Here is a 23,698-nt window from a genome sequence, read left to right as displayed (position 1 = left end):
ATCAGAAGCTAATACACATAAAGAATGACAAATGTGGTCTTTGTGACGAAACATTAGAAGGATAAACCAGAGTATTTGATCTCCTGTACATGCCAGTGGTTAAACGGTACTGTTAACGGTTTGATGGTTAATGTCTCCTAAATTTGCTAAAAGGAATCTGCCACTGAGCTACAGCAAAATACAGGAGCACAAAGACAATAAAAAAAGAAAAAGAAAGAAGAGAGAACTTTACCACAAATATCTGGTTGAAAAATACACCTGGTTGTAACGTTATAATGAATTGGGCTGCTTGGAAGCACTGCCAGTTGCAATTGCATCGTATTACTGTAGCCATGTGTGTTTAGCTGTGTCGTAGAGGTCACCCCTCCCGTGCTGGGTTGGGTTGTCTTGGAGCTTTGCCACGGGAGTGCCAAATGCACGGGGAAGGCTAGGAATATGGTTAAGAACACGGTCCTTCAAGGGACTGAATGCCACTGAGATATGCTGAGCATGGCCCATTCCTGTTGGCTTCACCGAAAACAGGTGTTGCACAGACCTTCCAAAAGTCGCTCAGTCCTGGAAAGAAATGGGCTCATAGGTCCTAGTATTGGCTCATAGGCCCAGCCAAATATTGGTTGAAGTCAGCTGGAGTTTGTCATTGCTCTCAACAGGAGCAAGCGCTGGCCCTGTCTATCTGACGGAGGTATGAGGCGAGAAGTCCAACGTCTTTTCCCAGCTGAGCTGTGTGCAACAAATGTTTTCTTTTGGAAGGTGCAGGAAAACCAGAAATGCTCAGGCACGGTTGAATTTCTAACTAGCCTGAAGGGGTTTGAGTGAGTTTTTGCCTTGGAAATGTTGGTGTGTGATGGTCTGTCTCGGTGTTTCCCAGCTAGGTAATATCGTGAAACTTGTTCTAGAGTCCTCCGGGGGATATTGCCCCTAACGGGGATTGAATTTAAGAAAGGTGCTTGTAGAAAAGAATACTTTTTTTTTTTTCCCCTCTCTCCTGTGGCTGCACCTTGATTGTGTGGTGACTGAAATGAATGCATTAATTTTGCAGCCTTTTTCATTGCAATATCTGGACAGAATATTATGTGTAATAACATGTGCACTACCCTCATGATACAGGACACTTTTCCAGTGATTACATGTGGTGAAAGAAATCAAGCCTCTTTAGTGTTACTCTTCTGTTTTTGATAGCAACTCTTTGGTTTATACTGTTCATTTTATAATTAAGCAATACAATGGATATATATTAGTGCTTTTTCATATATTGCACTGTATATGGGAAAGTAGCAGACATACAACACGGAAATCCCTTTGAAACTGAAAATATTTCTTTCTTATTGGGACTGATTCTGATCTCAGGTATTCCATTATCAATCCCGAATAATTCCACAGGACTAAGTGGATTTGATTCAGATTTACATAGATGCTGCTGAGAAAAGAATTTGTCCTTTAATAGTCTTTAAAAATAGAATATTCATCCATAAGGCTGATCCAGATGTATAAAGGAATGTAGAGGTTTCCTCCTGATCTGATTGATGCTCATTTTTTGTTTTTTTGTTGTTTTTTGTTTTTAAAACAAGCTGGAAAATTGTAGTTCAGATGTCATAGAAGAAATAACTATATTTCAATTCATCAGTCCAAAGCAATTAACATCTGTTTACATTTTCTTTTGAAATTTAAGCAAAAGAGAATTAATTTAAAGGAATTTTTAAAATCCTGTGCAAGCCTGTTCAAAACCTGAAAGGTTTATGAAAAGTCTCTTACATTTATTTTCAAAATATTTTCCTAGAGGTTAATAATTATGCTTGTAAGTGATTAAACTGTGTAGATAACTAATGAGATGTGTGGGAATTTATTTCGTGTAGATGAAAACATACAGTTGTATTAAAAATTTTAATACAAAGAATGTTTTACTATAATTCCTGCAGGTAAATTAAAGAAGTGGAAAGCTCGGTTGGCTTGAGATACAAAACAGCAGGACAAAAAAATCTGAATGCAAGATCTGTTAGCTGCTGACTTAATATCAATAAATGTTCTGTATCACCGGGTTTCTGTGTTTTTGTTTATTAACGGCACTCAGTGCTCCACCAGCTAGTCCACTTCTCCCATTGACTTCAGCAGGAGTTGGGTTGCAACCCAAGAACGTGACTCTAGGTGGGCTCTAGCTGCAGTTTTTAGGGACAGTTTCAGAAGCGTTGAAGCAAAAGAACCTATTTTTAGGGATGCTTCCAACTCAGATTTCAGACTGGATAATTCTGAGCAATGCTCATCCCCTTGCATGCTTCTTCAAGGTTGAACTGGAACTTCAAAACATGTGTCGGTGTCGTGTTCCTGGGTTTTGGCCTGAGAGAGAGAGAGTGGGCCGAAAGGTTCCCATATAACATTTTGGAACCGGGAAAATACCTGTCTGCCACAGGGGTGTCCTCACCGCAGCGTTAGTTTGACTTAACCTCAGCTCAAATTCAAACTCCTCATTTTGGTAGCTTGATTCTGTGTGCCATCACTAAACAGGGAGGAAAGGGGCTGGATGAGCAGCGTGGAGGAGCTCTGAATGCCGCAGTAGCTCGCGAGCCAGAAGTGTTGGAGAACCTCTGCCTCAGCAGTCCTCTTAACTTGAGCTTAAAGCACCACTGGTTCGAGCTAGAGGTGCACGCGTGTGACGCAGGGTTGACTTTGAACGAAGCTGTGCTAGCCCCGCGGCCACCACATGTTAACAACTGTCAGGGTCATCCTGCAGGCTCGCATCTATTCCATGTAAAACATCATTGCCCAGTTCTGGTCACGTTATACCTGTTTGCCCAGGGGACGAAGGGCGAGTATATTCATTTGCAAAAAGAGCGTTTAATTGATTTGACCATGATACCATAATTAAATTAAGCCTGGTTAAACTGAAATATATTTTCTCCCCAAGAGATACTAAGAGTGCTTCCTTTATTTCCAAATAGTTCACTTATTGGCAGCTGCCCAGCTCATAGGACAGCACCAGGTGGTGGCAATCGCAGCAGGAACATCAAGGAATCGCAAGATTTATCTAGAGAAACATTTAAGCATCTTCCATCCAGATCAGTGCTGATGAACAATGACGGGTTGGTGGGACATGGAGTGAGCAAGACTTGCTTCTTCCCTCAACAAACCCGGAACTGAAATCTTGCTCATGGGAAGGATATTAAAAACAAAAATCCAATGAGATGTCTTCAAAGGGGGCTGATGCAAATGCAGGCTTCAACTTTCGCCTGCTGAGGTCTGTCACGAGAATTTATTTTCTCAAGGATGGGAAAGGAGCAGAATGAAAACAGCTACAGGACTTTCCTCTGTGTGAATGACATCAAACAAGTCAGGGCCAAACCTAAAATCAGGCGAAGGCTGAGGGAATCAAGCCCGTTTTTGAGGCAGAATTTCTTTTGTTTTTTCATTTCGAGCTTTCCTTTGCTCTGACAAATCCTGCCAAGGAAGAACATCTGATTTTTTGTCTTTATTAAAAAATCCCAACTTCAGGGAAGATGTCTGAGCTTCCCACAGGGTAAGGATGGACAAACAGGAAAAATAAAAAACAAGGAGAAGCACATGTTTTCTGAGATAGTTCTGTGTAGGTTTGGACTTGCAGTATAGTCATCATGGCTATTTGCCGCTAATTATCATTGCTCCTAACAGCTGGAAACTCACTTTATGGGCATTTCAGTGGACATCTGCAAAGTGGGAATTTCCTCATTTGTATGCAAGTGCTCTTATTTTTTCTGTCAGCATGATACCTGCTAACTCTCCTTGCGAATTGGCTCAAAAGGTTGCAGAGCTGGGCCTTTTGGCACATGCTCAACCCTGGGGCAAGGGATTTTATAGGCTGCCAAAAAAACAATCAGAATGCTTTTTTACTACCCACGGGGGTAGTATTTGTTTCTTATTCCTATGGGAAACATTTTTAAAATACTGAAGGTTTAGGCACCAAAACAGGGTGTTTTAAAATGGAGCTTTTTAGCCAGTTTTGTCGTGGCCCAAATTATGGTTTGGGTTGGCACTCTTGCTTTGCAAGCCACATCAGGGACATGAGGAAAAGTCTTAATCTGGCACAGATTTTGTCTATCTTGATAAGTAGTTGAGGATATTGCTAGATATTGTCTGTGCCTTTGTTGTACCTTGTCGAGATTAGTGGAAAGAGTCTTGGGCAGGAGATTGGACTAGATTACCTCTTGAGGTCCTTTCCAATCCAAATTATCCTATCCTATCCTATCCTATCCTATCCTATCCTATCCTATCCTCTCCTGCCAGCGCTGACTGGGAATGAAACCATGTTATTTGTCTACGGGGTAGTTGTTCTGCAAGGACATGAGCTTGAGAAGCCATTTATATGTATGAAAAGCTTTTGTCTTCTCTCTGCCCTCAAGACTTTGAGTTGTCTTGAGGTCGGAGTTGCGTCTTCCTCTGTGTAATGCTTCTCTGTGTACAACCTCTGTACATTACTTCATCTGTACCCACCAGCTGACCTAGCCTCTACAGTGCCTTGCAGTGGCACAGTCCTGTACAAATATTTAAATTTCAGCTAGTTTCCAGTGCAGGGCCCAGCAAATCTGGTATTGCAAAGTAGGACAAATAATACATTATTCTGTAAGTGGTAGCTTCACGGTCTCTTCTGCCGTCCTCTCAGGTTTATAAGCTCATTATCAGCCCTGTCATCCTTCCCCCTCCCTTCTCCAGAAGCGCTGGTCAGTCTGGTACCTGCTCACTCCTCCTTCCCCTTCTCTGCAGGAATAACATCGTTCTTGCACATAAGGCTCCGTATCGGCACAACAGGGCACAGCTGGGTTCATCTCGCTGGTCTTAAGAGAGGTGTTTTTGTCAGAGCAGCCCACGTAGAGTTGAGCTTGGAGCTGGCCTCCTTCGTTCGTTGTTACCGCCCATGTTCTGCAGGTCATCTGATGGGAGGCTGAGTGCGTGCGCAGTGCGGTGCAGTGATTGCAGCATGGTGAGAAACGTCTGCCAGGAGCTCGGTGTGCCGAGCTCCTTATTGCGAGTCCTAGCTAGGGTCCCTCCTGCTGGGATTTCGGCATCAACTCCCTGCTCTAGGGCTGGGGAGAAGGACGCAACTGCAAATGTCTCCTTTGGTTGTGGTGGGTGGGGTGACACTGATACGTTCCTTTTACCTTGAAGAGAGAAAAGCTGTTCTTCTTGTCTATAGGAGAGACTTCCCCACAGTCAGAGACGGAGACTTCTGTCCAGGCCTCACTCGAACGCGCCGATAAGGAGATCAAGACGGCTCTAAGGAAGCTTGTGGATTCAGCGTCACTGCTTGTGACTCTTCCGCCAGGCGCGAGAGGAGGAGCTGGTGGTCTCGGCCTTCTCGAGTCCGTGCCTTCTGCCTGCTCAGAAAGGGGAACTGGGCCTCCTCTGATAGCTCACGAAGCCAGTACCCAAACCCAAATTGCTGCAGGGCATGGTAGGTCTGGAATTAAGCGGGAAAATGTCCTATGGAGTCAAGAGAGACAAAATTGCTGAACTCACCAATAATGATTTTTTCCTAAGTTTTTTTGTTCCTTTGTATTCTGAACAGTTGCAGGTTAAGAGAGAACATTCAGACACCACGACACCTGGGGCTATAGGCTGGGGACACAAGCTTAGCTTCATATCTAAGCAGAGTTTTTAGTCTGCCACCTCTCCAAAGTGGAGGCATAGAGGATTTTTCCAGTTCTGGACTTGTTTTAATGTTTTGAGGGTATTTTTTTTCCATTGCAATTTCAGAAGTTATTTGGTTTTGGATTTGCTGAGATGGGGGAAGGAAGGTTGCTTCTTTTTTCCTTTTCTATCTCTCTTTCTCTCTCTCTTTTTATTTATTCATTTATTTATTTTTTAACTCTTTGCCATTAGCAAGCTGGAAATTTCTTTAACACCCCCTTACCGGCTGCTGTGGATTTTCTAGGATCTTGGGCATGACAACTTCACTTGCGTTTCACTGGCACTGGAGACTTAATAGATTACTCAGCAGTTGCCCTGTGATTAAAACCAATGCTGTGCGTGATTACGTCTTGCTAGGAGAATCTGGCTTTCATGCGTGCGTTGTTTTCAAAAATATGAGTGGGCTGCAGTCCTTCTTCTGCTTCTCCTTATGCTTGCTGCCATAACAACTTGTCTGAGTGGTCGCTGTGTCAAGTCAGAATAACTGTCCTTAAACCAGTGTGACCTAAAAAGGACACTGTCAAGCAGCCTTCAGCCTGCAGACTCCAGATGCTGTTTAAAAAATGGGATCTTTTTGTCTAAAACTTAACAAGAAAAGATGGATTTCATGGAATCAGACCCCAAAATCCAACATGAGAAATGAATGGGCTTTAAAGCCTCTTCTCCTTTTTAGGGGAAAATTATCCATGAAAATAACCTCTGGTAAAGCAGGATGACTCAAAAATCATCAGAAGCAGATGCCAAATAGGACAGATTATTTACTTAGCTGTAACTAAAGAAACGATGGAGCAGTGAATAGCAAATGGAATAGTTTTTCAGTCCTTTAAACAATTGAAGGTGTTATTAACATGGGGAATTATTTTAATAAATTGGAGACTTGACAGCTGTCCCTTTTATCACACACTTTGATTAAAAAAGAGGCAAATATTTCAACAGTGCTGGCTATAGGAAAGCACAAGTACGTTTCCTATCCACCTGTGCTCTCTGATCCTACCAGTAATGCTGTGAATAACCATGTTTTCCGTCCTGGGAGAGCTGTCCTATGCCGTTCCTGAAAGCTGCTGCTTTTTTTCCAAAACCAGCCATCATTAAACATTCCCAGAGCGCTCCGCCAAAGACCTTTCCTGCTGGGAAGATGATGTCTCTCAATTTGACATTTGACTCCTCAGATGAAAAAGGGGCTGACGCTCTTTATCCTAGGAGGTAGCTCAAACAGTCAATATCAAAGGACAATTGGTTACTTTTGGAATGGAAGATCAAACCAATTTTTGAGGATGCATCTGGTAAAATAATAATGAAAGAATAAGACTATCTAAACTGCCATCGAGCACTGGGCATTTCATCATATCCACATGGTGGAAGTCAAACACACTTAAATTATCTAGTAAAATGGATGCATTGAATAGACATTTTCCTTTCAGTTATCATGTTTCTTGTTGCGTCCCTATTGGCTGCCTTTCCTATTTGTGCCTGTGTGTGTTTCCTCAAAAAAAAGTTAGTTTTGCCCAGTCACCGGTGTTCCATCATTCAGCGTCTCAGATGTTATTCAATCCCTTTGCTGCATGTTGTCTTCTCAAAAGGGCCAAATCCTCCTCTTAGCTTCAGCGATTGCTCTTGGCTGAAGTCAGATGGACTCGATCGGAGACTGGTTTCAGGTGTGCCTTCATCAGTGACGTGTCTAACTTGCCTTATTTCTGCTGCCAGACAAAGCACGAAGCCAAATTCCAACTGAAGAACCAAGTGCAACAAAACCCAGGCCTGGTCCTTCCCGCAAAGAGACGGCTGCTGGAGCGGAAAGGGCTCAGGAACGCACAGTTCCCATCACCAGGTAAATACAGACCCTGCACACAGATTTCTGAACACGGCAGACTTTGTCGTAAGAGAAACAAGTTCTAGTTAAGGAAGTAGGTGGTGACTCAAAGTGATTCTTGTGGGTTTAGTGGAATCCTTAGAGTCCTGTTAACTTGTGTGTCGTGCAAGAAGGATGGAAAAAGTTGGGGAGAAATTAATTCCCCAAACAAAATCTTCTTGTATTAAGTTTAAGTAAATAATGGTAAACTTGAGAGTCTAATCCTATATCTCCGTAGTTGTGTGTGACTGTGTAATGATATTTACTCTTGGTCTTCATGAAAGAACATCACCAGCCACGGAGGCAGGAGACTGGTATAGAAGAGAAGGAGATGTGGTCTGGGATGTGCACAGTGAAGTTTATATTGAGACCACGGAAAGAACTCGTGTGTATAAGACTGAGGAGAAGACCCCAACAAGTAAGGAACAACCTTGTTTTCCTCTCCCTGATCCCATGATTGTCCCGTTGTCTTCTCCTTCGGTGATATCTCTCGGTGTCTGTTTTCTGAAGTACTTGTATTTCTCGAGCAGTAACTATTAAACAAAAAATAACGCATAAGCCAGCAAACAGGAGGGCTAAAGGTAATGCCAGTGAAAATAAACCCATATATGATGCTGTGATATCTCTTGATTTGACATTCAACCAATGTCACATCCTAAATGGCCAGTCCTGGAAATCCCATTTGAGTAACTCAGCTTTCATCAGCAGACCATGAATAAATTTATGGTATCGTGATGGCCGCAAACCCTTGTGTCTCACCAGGTGCACCCTACATGCAAGTGACAATCGAGGATGTGCAGGTGAATTCTGGGGAGCCTGCCAAATTTCAGGCAGTTATTGAAGGAAACCCTCAGCCTACTGTTTTGTGGTTTAAGGTGAGTGAAGATGTTTCCCTGACAGGGAATAAGGACCACAGAAAGGATTACAGAGCAGTATTTTTGTGGGGAATTTCTTTTATTCTTTTATCCTATGCCTCTTACACTGATTCGGGGTCACGTCTATAGACTGTGATACAGAGATTGTCAAATCAGCTTCAGCTGTCTCTGGGACCCGCAAATGCCTGTTGGGTGTTGGAGATATTTTTTCTACCTTCTCTTTCATGTTATCAGAGAATAGTTGAGGTTCAAAGGAACCTCTGGAAATCGTCTAGTCCAACCCCACGGCTCAAGAGCTAGAGCAGGTTGCCCAGGACTCTGTCCAGTTGGGTTTTGAATATCTTCAAGGATGGAGAATCCAGAACTTCTCTGGACAATCTTTTCCAATGTTCAACCACCCCCACAGTAAAGAAAGTGTTTTTTTCTTATGTTCAGACAGAATTTCCTGTGTTTCAATTTGTGCCCAGAAGTGCCTTTTCATGAGAGGACAATGTAGGAACAGCTGTACTGGTTCACCACAACCATGCACCTTGACCTGTGTTGTCTCCAGTGTCACTGTAGCCCCTTCAGCAGGGAGGGGCAACCAAGACGGTTTAGGAGACCAAGATGCGCAGAAAGTGGGATCGGTGGCTGCCGGAGACCCACCAAGATGTGTACTGTAGTTTTGGGGTCAGGGATGGGCTCAAGAACGGTTTGTCAACATGACTTCCACGTACTGTATCTTTTCTATAGCAAGTTAGTAAAAAAAACCAGTGACTAATGACCTTGAGTATCCCATGGAAAGGAAAGAGAAATCATTTATTATTCCTCAGAATACTGATGTGCCCCTGAAGTGAGCAAGCATTTTTCAGTAATGATTGCCTGTAACTCTCCTGTCCAACAAACTGGTTTTGTACACATAAGTTCTATTCCAGTTTTTTCTATCTTCCGTCTGGAAAGTGCAAGGATGAGCTACTCAGAGAAGTAAATAAAATACAAAAAAACCCTTAAAAAACAAACAACAAACCAAGAACCTCCCCCTCACACACGCACACACACACACACACGGACAGCTAGGAAAGAATAGCACAAGGCAAGAATATATGATATACCCTCTTAATGCTCTCCCAATCTCTGACATTTTCAGCTCAGAGATATCCTGAACTAGCTGAATTTTATCTATTTACTGACCCACAATGAAGCTCCCTTCCACATGTTTATGTAGACTCCCCTTGGAGCCACGTAAGCTTCTTGCAAGTACAATCTTCTTTGGCAAAGAGTTCGATCCATCTACAATGTGTTGTGTCCTTCTGGTTGTTCTGTGCATATCTGCCACGAGCTTCACGTGGTGGCCCTTAGTTCTTCCACCAGAAGCAGTTAATCCCTGCCCACTCTCTCCAGGCTATTTGTGATTTTGTAGAGCTCTGTAATATCGTATTGTATCATAGAGCTTCCTTCCAGGCTGAAGAGTCCCAGCTTGCTCCATCAGTCCTCACGTGGAAGCAATTACAGAAAGTGCATTGCCACATCAAGCACCCGTGGCAAACCAAGGATTTACAAGATGATGTTTTCAATCTGATTCTTCATTTCTCCCCTAATAACTTGTAACCTGTGGTATACTTCTGACTACCACCAAGCACTGAGCTGATGTTGCCACGGAGCTACTGTAGCCCAAAATTTTGTTCCAGTGTAATAAGGATCAGCTGTGAGCCCAACATTTCATACGGGAAAATAACGTAGCGTCACTTTACATTTATCTGTATTAAATTTCATCTGGAATTTTATTTCCCACTCAGGCAGTCTAATAGGATCCTTCTGCAAATTGTCATAATCTGCTGTGTAAATTGTGTCATGCACGCCCTCCTTTCAGATCATATATGACTATATTAAGCAGCAGACGAGCCAGCACAAGCTGGAGACCAGGCAGGAGTTAAGCAGATGTTCTTTGGGCTCCCCTGGGCTGACTGCCTCTTGCCTAGGAGAACTGAAGGGAAAACCAGCCCTGGTGATCTCTCCCAAGCCTTTTTCCCTGTGAATGGGATGTTAAACAAAAAATGCTAATGAATAGCGTAGAAGCTGAAAAACATTTAGTCGTGGGGGACTTTGTCAGCCAGCGTTTTATTATTGAGGTTTGCTAGCCTAAATGCTTAAAGGGTTTGTGTTTTAGCCCTGCTGGTGTATCTCATTCCTTGAAGAGAAGGAACATCTATTTCTGTCTTGATTTTCAGTGCCAAAATATCATTTCTTTCCCTCAGGGCACTTCCTTGTTGACAGACAGCCACAGGCTCCATCAAGTGAAGGAAGGAACAACATATTTCTTAGTCCTGGACAATGTTGTCTCAGAAGACGGTGGTGTTTATACCTGTGTTGCCAAAAACGCTGGAGGAGAGGTTTTGTGCAAAGCAGAGCTTATTGTACATGAAGGTAACTTAATTTTTTCAGCTCCATGAGTTGCTTTCAGTGCCATTGCAAAATATATTCTGTTGCAGTCTTTTTCTGGTATGGTATCAACCCTGTATTCCTGCTTGGCATTTGCATGCTACCAACATGGTAGGATCCCGTGAGGGTAAATGGTCTAATGAACTACATCTATGAAGAAATAAGCTGGTTTTTTTTCGAGACTAGATGATGAACTGACGCAATGGACCACAGAAGGGGGGGCCATACTTCCGATGGTGTTCCGCTCTTTAGCATGGCTCTTCTGATGTATGTCAGATGAAGATACAGCCCCAAAGTCCATGTTGGCAGGCTCTTTCATCAAACAGCTACACCTAATTGTGTGCAGAAGCTTAGAGAAGGACCCTGATAATTTTCCCTGCCTTAAGTTGTCCTGTGATAGTTTTGCGCATTATTTGCAAGGCATTGTAATCTGAATATTAATCCTTACCTTTTCTTTCATTGCCAAAGCTAAGAAAGACCAAGCAGCGAAGAAAGTGGCCACCCGGAGAAAGCTCCATTCCCTCTATGAGGTTAAGCAGGAGATCGGAAGGTAAATAATTTTCCAGCTTTATAGCGTCCTTGCAGGGAATATCTAACTGCCCGTCTGAGCTGCTGCTTCGGTACAGAGCAAGTCGCTGTCTAAAGAGTCTGAAAGTAAGGAGGACCCATCCCAGCTTTCTGAGCAGCTTGTGAAACAGTGCTGATGCTATCTAGGCAAAGCAATACCCAAAGGGTACCCAGGGAAGGGTGCCCAAGACATGGACCTTAAGTACTGCCACTGGGAAAACCCAGCAGCTTCCTTGGAATACCTGCATTTGCCTGGTGGGACAACAGCACCCGTTCCCCACCATAACAGATACCTGGTGGCCTGCACAGATGAGGCCAGCATCTGACCCCTCCTCTGATTTCCAGCCTCAATGGGAATAAACAGCAGCTAGAGCCTGGCAAGACGGCTTCTGTACTCGGGGACAGCCCTGTGACCAGCAGGCTGCCTTATCTGCTGGTACCAAACGTGTTCCAGTGGGTCTCTGGGTTGTGATGGACCCACAGCTGCACCCTTGGGTGATATCAGCGTCACAGCCCCATGGCGACGTACGTACAAGCCCCACGTCCATCCCAAGGATCCAGCAGCAAGCCTGCATCACCTGGAACAGCTTTTCACTCCGTAGAAGTTGGTTGTTTAGTTTTGGAGGCAGCCAGGAGAGGGCAATATCACCTCGCACAGAGGAAAATCAGCTTGTGATGTTGGAGAGTTTAAGACCTGAGCAGCAGGCAGCCGTCAAAGGCTGGGACCTGGAAAGGTCTGCAGCTGCTGCGCAGAGGGCTTTGAACCAAGCCTGAGCAGGGCTTGTCCTTTGATTTTGCACAGGGGCTGCTTCAGCTTTGTGAAACGAGTTGTGCACAAAGGGAACAGAGTGTCCTGTGCTGCCAAATTCATACCTCTGCGAAGCAAAACGAAGGCTCGAGCACATCAGGAGAGGGATATTCTTGCCCCCCTGTCCCATGATAGAATTACCAGGCTGCTGGATCAGTTTGAAACACGGAAAACCCTGATTTTGATCCTGGAGTTGTATCCTTTTCTGTGCTGCTTTTCTGAGGAGGCTGGGAAGTACTGGGCAGACCTCGCTGGTAACTAACTGAACAAATAACGATATTTAGTTTTTGCCTGAGGTGAACAAACACCCAGTCTTCCTCCACATTGCAGCATAGCATGGCTCTGTGAGCTCCTCAGGCATTATGGTCACAGCGGTCACTGAAGTATCATGTTCCAGCAAAAGTCCGGGCACTTGTGTGCACAGTGTGAGTGAGTTGTTAAGCACCAAAGCTCTTTTCTGAAATGTCCGGGAGTGAAGGGCTCTGTCCCAGTGAGATCCAGTCTGGGTGAGCACCGGGGAAAAGCCCATACTCAACAGGTACGTTGTAGCACGTGTCTCATCCCTACCATGCCCTGCCTGTGGGGAGCACCAGTTTAGAGCAGGCCGATGCCATTGCACTTCTGCGAGGACACTTCTGCAATAGAGGCCTTCAGGGATCATGTGCGTGTCGCGCTGCCTGAGATACCTTGTGAATTCTGCTCACTCTTACTTCAAACTGTCTCGGTTGGGTGGAGATGGATGCAAAACACAAGTGAGAATTTAACCGTAGCTGCATTTTCCCTTAATGCCACTGCAAGATGCTCCAGCGAAGAGCTCCTCGACCGTTTGTTCAAGAAGGGTGTTGTCACTGAAGCAGAGGTAATCTTTCTCTCTCCTTTCAAAGTCCCAAATTGGTGGGTACCACCTTGCTTCTCCTTCAGCAAAGAGTAGCTTCCCGCTGCATTTTGACTATCAGGAATATCTTTATGAACCAGTGATAATCTATCAAAACAGGGTCGATATTTAAAATGTATCCCCGGCAGCTTTCATTACTAAGTAGAGTGTCTTCAGGCAGTGACTAGAAACAGCCAGAGGTTTTGAACACCAGCCTTGCATCCAGCCTAACGTAGACTGTACTTGTTCTATCAATATTACCATTTCCTTGCCCTCTGTCAGCTGGAGCTCCTGTATCTTGGCTTTTTTTTGATAATGCTCTGTCCCCTTGTGACTTTACTTGTGTCTGGTCCTTTGCAGTCTCCAAACCAAGGGCTGAGATGGTCGTTTCTAAAGTTTTTCACGATTCTGTGTGCTCAAAGAGCAAAAGGCTTCGCATGGCCCAAGGTCTAGTGGCCAGCTCTCCCATAGTTACTGCTAAAATGGATTTTTCTCAGAAATACTCTGGGAAAATGTCGGTTAACACTATCAAATGTCAAAGCTAGAGGAATGTCAGAGTTGAAGCGAGCTGTGAATCTTCACACCTCGTTCAGGTTTATTTGTATTTGCTCTACACGTGGTCAAGAAAAATGGGTTTACAACACAGTTTTAAAATGTATTTGCTTTTTAAGTCTGTTTGCCTGATTCATATCAAGCCAGAGATGAGTCTGAAATCTAAAGGTAAGGTTCATCAAAGCTGGGAATTTCTGTATCTCTTTTTAGCATGTTTCTATTTTTTTAAGCAAGGGCTTCCTCATATATAAATGGCTCCAGCAGGATAGTGTGGTTGCACACTGGGCACAGCTTCATTCAGCACGGTAATATTTGGTTCACATTTTATTTCACCTACAAGGGCTAATGTAAGAAGTTCATTCCAATTTTAAAAATATTTCTAGTTCAACCTCTGCTTCCTCACACTTATGAAAGATGGCTGGAATCAGGAACCTTCTTTAATTTTAATTATTTAATTGTTTAATGATTAATTGTTGAATAATTGATTTAATTTTTAGGTCAAATTGTATATCAAGCAAATTTTGGAAGGAATCAAGTACCTTCATGACAACAACATCCTTCATTTGGACATTAAGGTAATGTGCAGCGGCACGTCTAGTTTATAGCAGCCACTCAGTCAGGGAACGTGTGTTCTTTATTTGAATTATTCTTATTTACAACATAAAAGATTGCCCTCTTTCAAGGGCAATTGCCCTCCTTTTTGTTTTATTTAATAGCCTCTGAATATCCTCATGGTTTATCCTGAAAGGGAAGACCTCAAGATCTGTGACTTCGGATTTGCTCAGAAGATCACGCCATATGAGCCTCAGATCAGCAAATACGGGTCTCCAGAGTTTGTTGCCCCAGAAATCGTCTCTCAGTCACCAGTCTCAAAAGCGACTGATATCTGGTAACAGGCATCTTTGAAAATAAATTTTGTGCTAAATAGCATGAATTTGAAGCCTCCAGGTTAAAACAGATGTTTCCTTAGGAATATGGCATTGCATTGCATTGCATGCGCGTTCAGCCTTAGGGTAATTTACTGTAGTGTGGTACAGAGAGTCTGTTGTGCAGAAATATTTCTACTGATCATATCCATAATATTTGCAATACACCACATTCTTACAGGTATAAAAATGGCATTAATGATTGAATTATGCTGTAGGCTGATAAAGCTGGTGCAATTAATAAAGCAGTCTCCATTTATCATTTCATAGATAAATGGAATAGTGATAATAACTGGAAACTGAAAGTGAACATTGGGAATCCAAGACCCATCAGGGCTCTTTAAAGCTCCTTCTGTCTGTTCTGATCAACCGTTATTGAACTCTGACAGCTAATTAATGCCAAGGAGCATCTTAGAGAAGGTGATCTTTGTTGCAGAGGCACCAACTAGAGAGGCTGTTCCTAAGAGTTTTTTTTTTTTGAAAAAAAAAGCCAAACAAACTCCAAAAATACATTTCAAGTCTTCTATGTGTACTTTGAAAACAGAGGAATACTCGAGACCAATTTTTAAAAATGCTGTTCTGATCACAGTGAAATGTTTAATGCTATATAGGTGCAATTTCAGCTAAAGGGGAAAAAAAACAAAGGCAGGGTTAAAGCAACAGCTTTGGGGATTTATTTTCCTTTGAAAGATGGGCAAGTGGCAGGAAAAGGGGGCTGTGTGTTTGCAAAGGAGGGAGAAGCAGTGACTGACATCTGACATCAGTGTTCCCTTTCTCCTCAGGGCTGTTGGAGTCATCACATACTTAAGGTAAATAAACCTGCTTGGAGAGACTCATTCAATATCCCTTAGTCCCGCATCAGTCAGAGCCTCCGGCACCTTCAAATGAGGGATTGGAGTGAGTGACGCATGGAGTCCTTCCACGACGAGGGCAATTTCTCTTGTCGTTTTCTCCTTTACTCTTTCCCGTTTGGCAAGGACTTTGGTGATTGTCTCTGCTTAGAGACTTCACGGCCACTCTCATGGGTTGGCTTCAGTCTTCTTGCCCATTCGAGCAACCATCCTCCAGTAGCTGTGCAAAATCAAGCCCTTAATTCCTTACGTGCAAAACAGGAATAAATAATTCGGTCAAGTGCCTTGTAATGCTGGGCTGAAAGATGCTTGGGAGGTGAACGCACCGTTCGCCAGCATTGCGTGTCCCATGCATGAGTCCCTCAGGCATTTTAAAGCTCTGTGTAAGCATTTGTGCTTCAGTCAGCTGAACAGCAAATATGAGTCTAAAATCTATATCTGTTTTTATTTTATGGTGTTAAATAAATAAGCCTAACATGCAAGTCTCCATTTGCTGGAGAGAACGACAGAGGAACCCTTCTAAATATCCAGAACGGTGAAATTTCATGGACCCTTCCTGATTTCGTTCACTTGAGTGAAGACGCAAAGGATTTTATAAAACGGATCCTACAGCAGCGCCCCGAGTAAGTGCCTTTTTGTGCTTCCTACGGACAGGGTGCAAAGACGGTGTCTCAGCAGCCAGGCCTGAGCTCAGCGGAGCTGCAGTGGTTTTAAAAAGTGAAAAGCTGAGTGAGATGAGCTGCTTTATGCCCTGATTCCAGCTCTTCTTTATTCGTTACGTGAAAAACACTTGCCTGTAGTTTCCAAAACAGGTCTGCTTCTAGTATGGTGATCGCCTTACTCCCAAGCCCCTCCAGGCAGATGAGTTTCTGAAATGTTTTGGAGAAGTGGGGAGAGCATTAGCAAATACCTGAAGTCAAGGGAGTTTTGCAGGAATTAAATAATATGAGCCACATTGGTTAAGCACTTTCAAGTGCAGAAGGAGGCTTGAAAGCAGGAATGCAGGCGCTCACCTTTTAATTTCATTTATATCCTTTTTGCCTGGTGCCAAAGCTATTTTTGCTCTGGTCACCTGGGGAGTCAAGCTCACTCCTAGGGCTGCTCTTGACTCCCTTAAAGAGGCTCTCTGCGAAGGGGGCCATGGGATCCTTCCAGGCAGGGAGCCTCAGCTCAAGAAACCTTTCCAAGACTGAAAAAGAAGGGTTGTTCTACCTCATGGGAAGAAAACGTTGGATTGAAAGAGTCTTTCTGTCTGGCTTTTTGGTTCCAAAACAGCAGCAAAAAGTCATACCTAGATGTAGGTGTGTGTGCATGCGTCCACGCAATGCAGGCACTCTCAGGAGAATCTTGCCGTGGTGGTTTAAAGTGCCTTGCTCCTAAAAGATCATCTTTTCTCTTACCAGAGCCAGGCCTAGTGCTTTGGACTGTCTGTCCCACAAGTGGTTCATGGTAAGTTTGTCCTGCTTCTTTATTAGAATCATCAAATAATTGAGGTTGGAGGAGACCTCTGGAGGGGCAGCTCTCAAGGCTACGCACCCTGGTTGTTAACCATTTCCTGTTTTATTTTTTCTCTTGATCTCCTACCTCTGTCCTACACAGAAGCTCAGGCCTGGCTCTCCGGAAGTAAAAGACACCTCGATGTTTTCCTGTTAGGATGTCTTTCCTTTCAAAAGATAAAGATTCCTACTGACATGAGCAGATATAATACGTCTGTGTTGAGAGGAAACTGTGGCTTTGCAGAGAAAATTTGTGGTTTATATTCAAATGCCTGGAATCTCTAATGAAGGAAAGGAGTTTAAAAAAAATGAACTGAATTCACATATGTATTGGACAGGGTTTGCTTTTGTTGCTGAGAAGCTGTTTGATGTTGTCTTCAGTTTAGCTATGAGGGGATTGTGGGATTGGTCTATTATAATGAAACAAGTGAGTACTTCCCTAAATGAAACAATTCCAGAGTGAGGGAATCCTAAAAACTTCTCAGGATATGAAGTCAGGATTTTTTAATCAAATTTTTTTTTTGCTCATTCTACTTTTAATTTCATTTTTGACAGCATAATCTCCCCCTTGATGCAGCTCATTTCATTAATACCAAGCGGCTCAAATTCATTGTGGCTCAGAGCAAGTGGCAGGTGAGTAGACCTAAACCTATGTTGTTTGGTCCTTCTAGTTGTATTTTTTTTTTAACTACATTTGCATCTTTTGAAGTCTACTGGGGTAGGACAGTGAGTGCAGCAGAGATCTTCTCAGGTTGTCTCTGAAGGAGGAATAAGCCCAGGGCAGAGTGGTCAATGGATGTGGCAGAAGGAGATTATCCAGGCTCTTACTGCAGTCGTGGGTTGTGTACTGAGGTCTTCCAGCAGGCGCTGAAAGAGGACTAAGACACCTTCATTTAGGTGTGTACATGTAAGCTAAGTGGGTAAAGTCCTGCTGACATCAGTGAGACCAGTGTAGTCAGCAGAGCCTTGGAAGGGTTCAGCTCACCCAAAAGCAGATGCCTACTGCCAAGGAGCTCAGTGCCTGTATTAGCCACCTCTCCATTGACTATTCTGGAGGCTGTCTCACCTGCAGACAAGTCTGTGTAGACACAAACAAGTGCCTTCATGAGCAAGCTGGATCTCACCCCATGTTCAGCTGACTCATGATAACCATTTGGATGTCCCTTGGCTTAGCCCTCTTCCACTGAGTGGACTAGGAGTCCTCCCTCTACACTATTAGCAGCACACCCATGGACCCAGCGTGGTCGTGTCTCGGCTGACATGCACTAGCTTGTAAAGTCATGGTAAGTCGATCGTGTGTCACAACTCTCAGTGCACGGGGCACAGGATTCTGTGCCAGTGATTTGAATCTTGGCATTTTAAAGTTTCTGTAAGTTTGGTGTGAGAGTAAGGCTGCAACTCGCATATCCATGCACGCAAATCCTTTCTCTGAGTTAGTATGTCATTGTCAGAGTCCTTGACTCTCCTCAGTTATCAGATGTCCTCAGATAACACCAGTCCTTTTGCCTACTGTGGATAACTCTGGTAAGGTCATGAGCTAACGTTTATAAAAGTCCTCTTATGTGGTAAGTGCTACCAAGATACTTGTTATTTATAGAAAGCGCCCATAAACTTGTCATGAAAATTTGGCTTTTCTTCTGTTTTTTGGTATTTTTATGACGTTCATGGACTGTGCCACTTTTCTTTTTAAGCATTTTGTTTCCTTTCTAATTCCTATAATAAGTACTCATATGAGAGCAGAGGGATTTCACAGAAATATGCCAGTAGAGTGTAAAGTAGGATTTTGAAGACAAAACGACTGAAGAACATACATGGACAAAATCATCTGTCCTAATGAAAGTGCCCATAGGATACCTGGTTGTGTCTATGTTAGCTAGCCTAGTCTGTCCTTGTAATCAGTAATGAATTATAGACAGGTCCTAAGAAGATTCCTCTTTTCCTGAAAGTTGTCTAAAACAACCAGGTTTATTGCCTTCTGAAGATGCCTGTTTCTCTCTGTTGGCTGTGAAGGAAGACCAGCTGCTCAATTTCAGCTGAGATGTCTTATACCTCAGAAGTTAGAGCAGATGAATCCTACCTCCTCCAGTGTGTCAGGTCTTCTGTTGGCCTAAGTCATTATAGGTCATGCTGCAGTCAGTGGAACTAAGGCCGTTCACTCCAAGTAGGCTCTCATCTGATGTGTTCAGTTAAAACTCAGATAGTTATGTCTCATCTTTTCCCATCTGCTTTGAATGGCCAAATTTTCTTTGAAAATCTCAGGCAGGATCCTGATTCTCCATTCACAACAGGAAGTATGTCCCCTAAAGATAATATAATATGTCCCCCTAAAGATAATATAGTTTCATCTTTGTGAATGAGAGAAGGGGCAGATTCAGAGAGCAAATAAGGCCTAAACCTACTACATGTGTTATTAAACTAGTCTGTGTGGTCTTCAAGAATGCAGAAGATAATTTTTGTATGTTTGCTTTTACCATACTCACACCATGCTTCCATCTGATTGTGCTGTATTTCGTTGTGCTTTTTCAGCGGTCTCTGATGTGCTATAAATCCATCCTGGTAATGCGATCCATTCCAGAAATCCTAGAAAGGACTCACGACAACACCTCCCTGGCCATCTCCCGACATCTTATTGAAGAAAGCACTTCCTCCAGTACCAGCGGTTCCTCTTCAGACAATGAGAACTCACACTTCCCCAAGAAGAGACACTTCGGCTCTACCCCTGAACTGCACTTGTCCATCTTTGATGCACCAAGCAGCCAGGAACCTCCAAAACATGCAAGTGAAGAGAAGCACTCCAAAATCTTGGTGCCTCCAGTAAAACCCATGAGGAGGAAGTATGCTTCAGTGAAGAGTGAGGTGGGGGACGAATCACCTACGGAAAGCAAAGAGCTCATGGCAAGTACCGCAGGACAGAAAGAGGAGGAACTCCATCCCAAAATTCGAGATGAAGGAGCAGAGCAGTCCCCAAAAAGCAATGCAGCTGAACCTTCGTCAGTGAAGATTTCCGTAGATGACACATTGGATCTACATCAGAAAGAAAAAACAGACACATTTTTATCTGATAAGGACAAAACTGAAAAGGTTGGGGATGGGACAGAAAAACCACCTATATGTGTTCCTAGAGAGAGTGTCATTAAAAGCACTTTCTACAGCCAAGCAGCTGAGCTTCCTGCACGGGGCTCTTCCTCTCCGGGCAGAGAGCTCAGAAGGCACTTGGACAGAGCCAGGAGGACTTTCCGGAAAGCTGGATATTCAAAAGTGCCCCTCAGTGGTCTCCGTGAACCCCTTCTAGAACAGTTTGAGCTGGAAGAAGAAGAAGAAAGCAAGTCTGATGATGGAGGGCACAGGGAAAGTCTCCTTGGTCCCTTGACCAAATCAGCTTCATTTGACACTGCAAGGAAACCACCGCATCCTGCCATTGCTGGTTCTAGCCGAAGCCGTTCACTGGATGATTACAGGCTGAGGGCCTCAAGGTCAGTGTTGGAACAAGAAATTTTGGAAGAAGACTATGATACAATATCACAGGAAAGTTGCCCTGAAGGCAGTCACCACTGCGACATTTCCGCTGAGCCGGGCAAGGGATGTTCTGTAGATATTTCAAAGCAAGAGGATGCTAGCAGAACCAGAAGGGATTGTTCAGGAGAACAACTCTCTGCTTCCATGCAATGTGAGGGTAATGGATGCCCAGCTGTTACTGTGCAAAGGTTAGAGAGACTTCCAGTATCACCTCATAGGAGTGAGAATAGGAAGCATTTACTTAAGAAGTCAAAAGCTGCTCACATGGAGGAGGAAGCTGATGATTTAGAAGGCAAAAGCCCCATTCTGACTGCTCAGCGATCAGATATACCCGCATCCTCAGTTCAAAAGCATGAAGGCATTCAGGCTAAATCTCTCCCTGGGAGTGCTTCTGAGACAGCTCTTCAGGGGGGCGAGCAGTCCATTTCAGCTCTTCCACAGTCAGCGACCACCTCCAAGTCAGCCCCCACAAGTAAGGGAGAAGTGCATCTGCAGCAGGAGTCAAAGCCCTCTGCTGACAGCACTGACAGCCATCCTGATCTAAAAGGTGAAAGCTTCCTTATTAAAAGGACTGCTTCAATTCCACCCTGTAAAGACAAAAGCCAGCAGCATTCACTTCAGAAGCCTTCTGCTCACAGTGACGCTAAGTCTCATCTCATGGAGCACGATAGGCCTGCTGTTTTAACAAGCCCACAGACAGAAACAGATTCACCTCCAGTATGTAAGGACAAAAGTCCGGAACTTTTTGATCAAAGCGTTCCAGCAACTACTGTCTTGGAGAGCAAAGAGCCAGGTTTCCGAACCGCTCTGCAAACAGCTGACAAAGATACTCACCAGAAGCTGAAGACCTATAAAGATGTGAGATCTGCTGTCTTGGAGGATGAAGGACCAGGGATTGCAGGGATTGCTCCAGTATCAGACAGTGATGGTGAAGGCCAAGTGCACAAAAGGCCCTCTGTTCATGTAGGCACAGCATCAGCAGCTCTGAAGGGAAAGAGTCCCGTCGTCCTGGAAGTCCCACCACCGAAACCAACGCCAACTTCCATCTCCGACAGAGCACACCAAGCAGCAAGGAAACGGCCGGCTTATAGCAAGGAGAGGCTTGCTGCTCTGAAGGGCGAAGGTTCAGCCCTTGCAGAGGCTGTTCCCGTTTTGGTCCATGAGGCTGAAATCAAGGGAGCTGTGCACTGGAAGGCTTCTCGGAGCAGTGGCACGGTGCCTGCTGTTCTGGAGGGCAGACCCCCAGCTGCAACTGTTTCGCCACAAGATATTCGCCTCCCTTCAGTGTGTGAGAGTGAAAAGCAAGAACATCCACAGCTAGCACTTCGTAGTGAGGTGAGATCTGTTGTCTCAGGAAGTGGAAGCCCAACTGCTGGGCAGCCTATGCCTGCTTCTTTCTCCAAGACCGAAGGTCAGGCATATGAGCAGCACAAGGCTGCATATCACAGTGGCAAAGCTTCTGCTGCTCTGGAGGGCATGCATCCAGGTATTTTAACTGCTTCGCAGCCAGAAGGTGCCCCAGCTTCAGTCTATGAGCAAGAACATGAGGAACACCCAAAGGTTTATGGTGAGGGAAGAGGTGCTGCTTCAGGGAGTGGAAGCTCTGATGCTAGAAAACCTGTCCCACCGTTGCTCCGTGGGAATCAAAGTCAGGAGCTCTCACATCACAGGTCTTCTTTTTACAGTGATGAGGAGTCTGCTGCCCTGGAGGGCTTAGTGGATGAAATGGTTTCGCTGTCTGAAGAGATGGATGTTTGGGCAGAGTCAGTTTCTGCTCAGGAGGAATGCAGAAAGCACATCTCTTCTCCCACAGAAATGTTCTACAAAGAGCCTGGTGGCCAAGCACCCATGGAAAGTCCCTTTCCTTCTGGTCAAAGCAGTAGAGGAGGAGAAGTCTCTGAGCTGGATGATATCACAGAACCCTACCTTGCTGTGCATGAGGAGTCAGATTTACTGAAAGGACAGGAAACACAAATGGCTCCTCATGAATGTGAGCATCTGGAGGACTTAGCGTTTGAAAGCCCCAGTTCTGAACAAGTAAGCATTTCCCAGACTGATAGCTTGGATTCTGGAAAAAAAGCCAGTCAAGTGTCCGTGAACAAAGACACTGGTAAACAGCCAGAAGTGTCTTTAGTGAAAATCAAAGATCTGTCAGATGAAGCACCCAGTCTTGGCAGTGGAACTCCAAAACTTGACATATCAGAGGTAGAGCCCGCCTATTTGAATTTCTCGGATTTGTATGACATTGTCTATTTTCCATTTGAATTTATGAACTTTAGGAAGCCTCCACCCAAAGCAACTGGCAGGCGATTTATACCTTTTAGTGAAAGGGCAAGGTCACCTCCTGCAGGACATTTGCATCAGGATAAAAGACTGTGCATCAGAGAAGAGGCAGACGAGAGGAACAAGCAAAACCATTTGAAACTATCTGAGAATTCAAAGGCAACTAACCTCTTAGCCATGGGGAAAGGGTCAGAGAGTCATAAGGAAATGTACAGCTCCCAAAAGGAGCCGAGCGGTAAGCAGAAAAGCTCCTACAGCAAGCCAGGACTCTCTAAACCCTACGGCAGATCTCATTCAGCAGAGCGGTCAGTGGAGCAAAGTCTGAAGAAGAAAGTTAAAGCTTCTGTTGCCCATATTTCAAGAATGCTGAAAGGAAAGACAGCTGCTGAGCAAGAGACAGAGGAAGGTAAATATTTCATTTTGTACCTTCATAGATCTGCTGGTATAACTGGGCTCCGCTAAACCTGTCTTTTACGTTTTCTGCAGCGTATCTGAGGCCCTGGCTAGACAGTAACTGCAAAACTGGCAGTGGCAGGTTTGGAAATCAGCTGTCCTCAGGCTGTCCCCTAGCTCCCTGTTACTGCCCCTCTTCAGGGCAAAGTCAGCTGAGAGCTCATGGAAGCGGCTTGAATTCACCTGCCTTAATTCGCACAAAAGCAGAGCAGGGCTGGATGACCCAATGTCCCAGCTTCTACCCCACTGACAGAAGAGCAGCAACGTGCGAAGGTTGGGAGATAAAACACTGCAGTTACTTCTGCTGTTGTTGTCTGACCGTGGCCTTAATGACAAATCTTTAAAGCTAAAGAGACTGGGTGAAGTCGGTGAAATTACCGCAGGATGTATACCTAAGTTAATGGCATTCAGGTCTGGACAATACAATCTGTCCTTACTTCTCTGCCTCCCCTAGATATGCCCTGTTCTCCCGTTACATCGTTCTGTTTGTAAAAGCTGTCACAACTTTTTGTGTTGACTAAAGGCTCATTAATAAGGAGGCCTGTGACTGCCGAAATATTTATATGTGAAGTGCAGAA

At 44.3% G+C, this 23,698-nt stretch overlaps 1 protein-coding gene across 1 annotated transcript in view; it reads left to right on the top strand.

Moving 5' to 3' along the window:
• Positions 1-23,698, top strand: part of LOC136991350 (obscurin-like) — a 157,806-nt gene that overhangs the window by 124,673 nt on the left and 9,435 nt on the right. The window contains exons 81-95 of the mRNA XM_067292217.1: positions 5,159-5,416; positions 7,357-7,480; positions 7,786-7,919; positions 8,264-8,376; positions 10,611-10,779; positions 11,263-11,344; positions 12,164-12,364; positions 12,968-13,028; positions 14,093-14,170; positions 14,312-14,484; positions 15,304-15,330; positions 15,843-15,995; positions 16,776-16,821; positions 17,424-17,501; positions 19,395-23,073. Of these exons, the coding sequence (XP_067148318.1) occupies positions 5,159-5,416; positions 7,357-7,480; positions 7,786-7,919; positions 8,264-8,376; positions 10,611-10,779; positions 11,263-11,344; positions 12,164-12,364; positions 12,968-13,028; positions 14,093-14,170; positions 14,312-14,484; positions 15,304-15,330; positions 15,843-15,995; positions 16,776-16,821; positions 17,424-17,501; positions 19,395-23,073 (5,376 nt within the window). The remainder of the gene's footprint in view (positions 1-5,158; positions 5,417-7,356; positions 7,481-7,785; positions 7,920-8,263; positions 8,377-10,610; positions 10,780-11,262; positions 11,345-12,163; positions 12,365-12,967; positions 13,029-14,092; positions 14,171-14,311; positions 14,485-15,303; positions 15,331-15,842; positions 15,996-16,775; positions 16,822-17,423; positions 17,502-19,394; positions 23,074-23,698) is intronic.

The sequence above is a fragment of the Apteryx mantelli genome, chromosome 2 (assembly GCF_036417845.1).
Source record: "Apteryx mantelli isolate bAptMan1 chromosome 2, bAptMan1.hap1, whole genome shotgun sequence".
Lineage (NCBI taxonomy): Eukaryota > Metazoa > Chordata > Aves > Apterygiformes > Apterygidae > Apteryx > Apteryx mantelli.
Note: the sequence above shows the minus strand (reverse complement) of the source record. Positions and strands in the feature narration are given on the sequence as shown.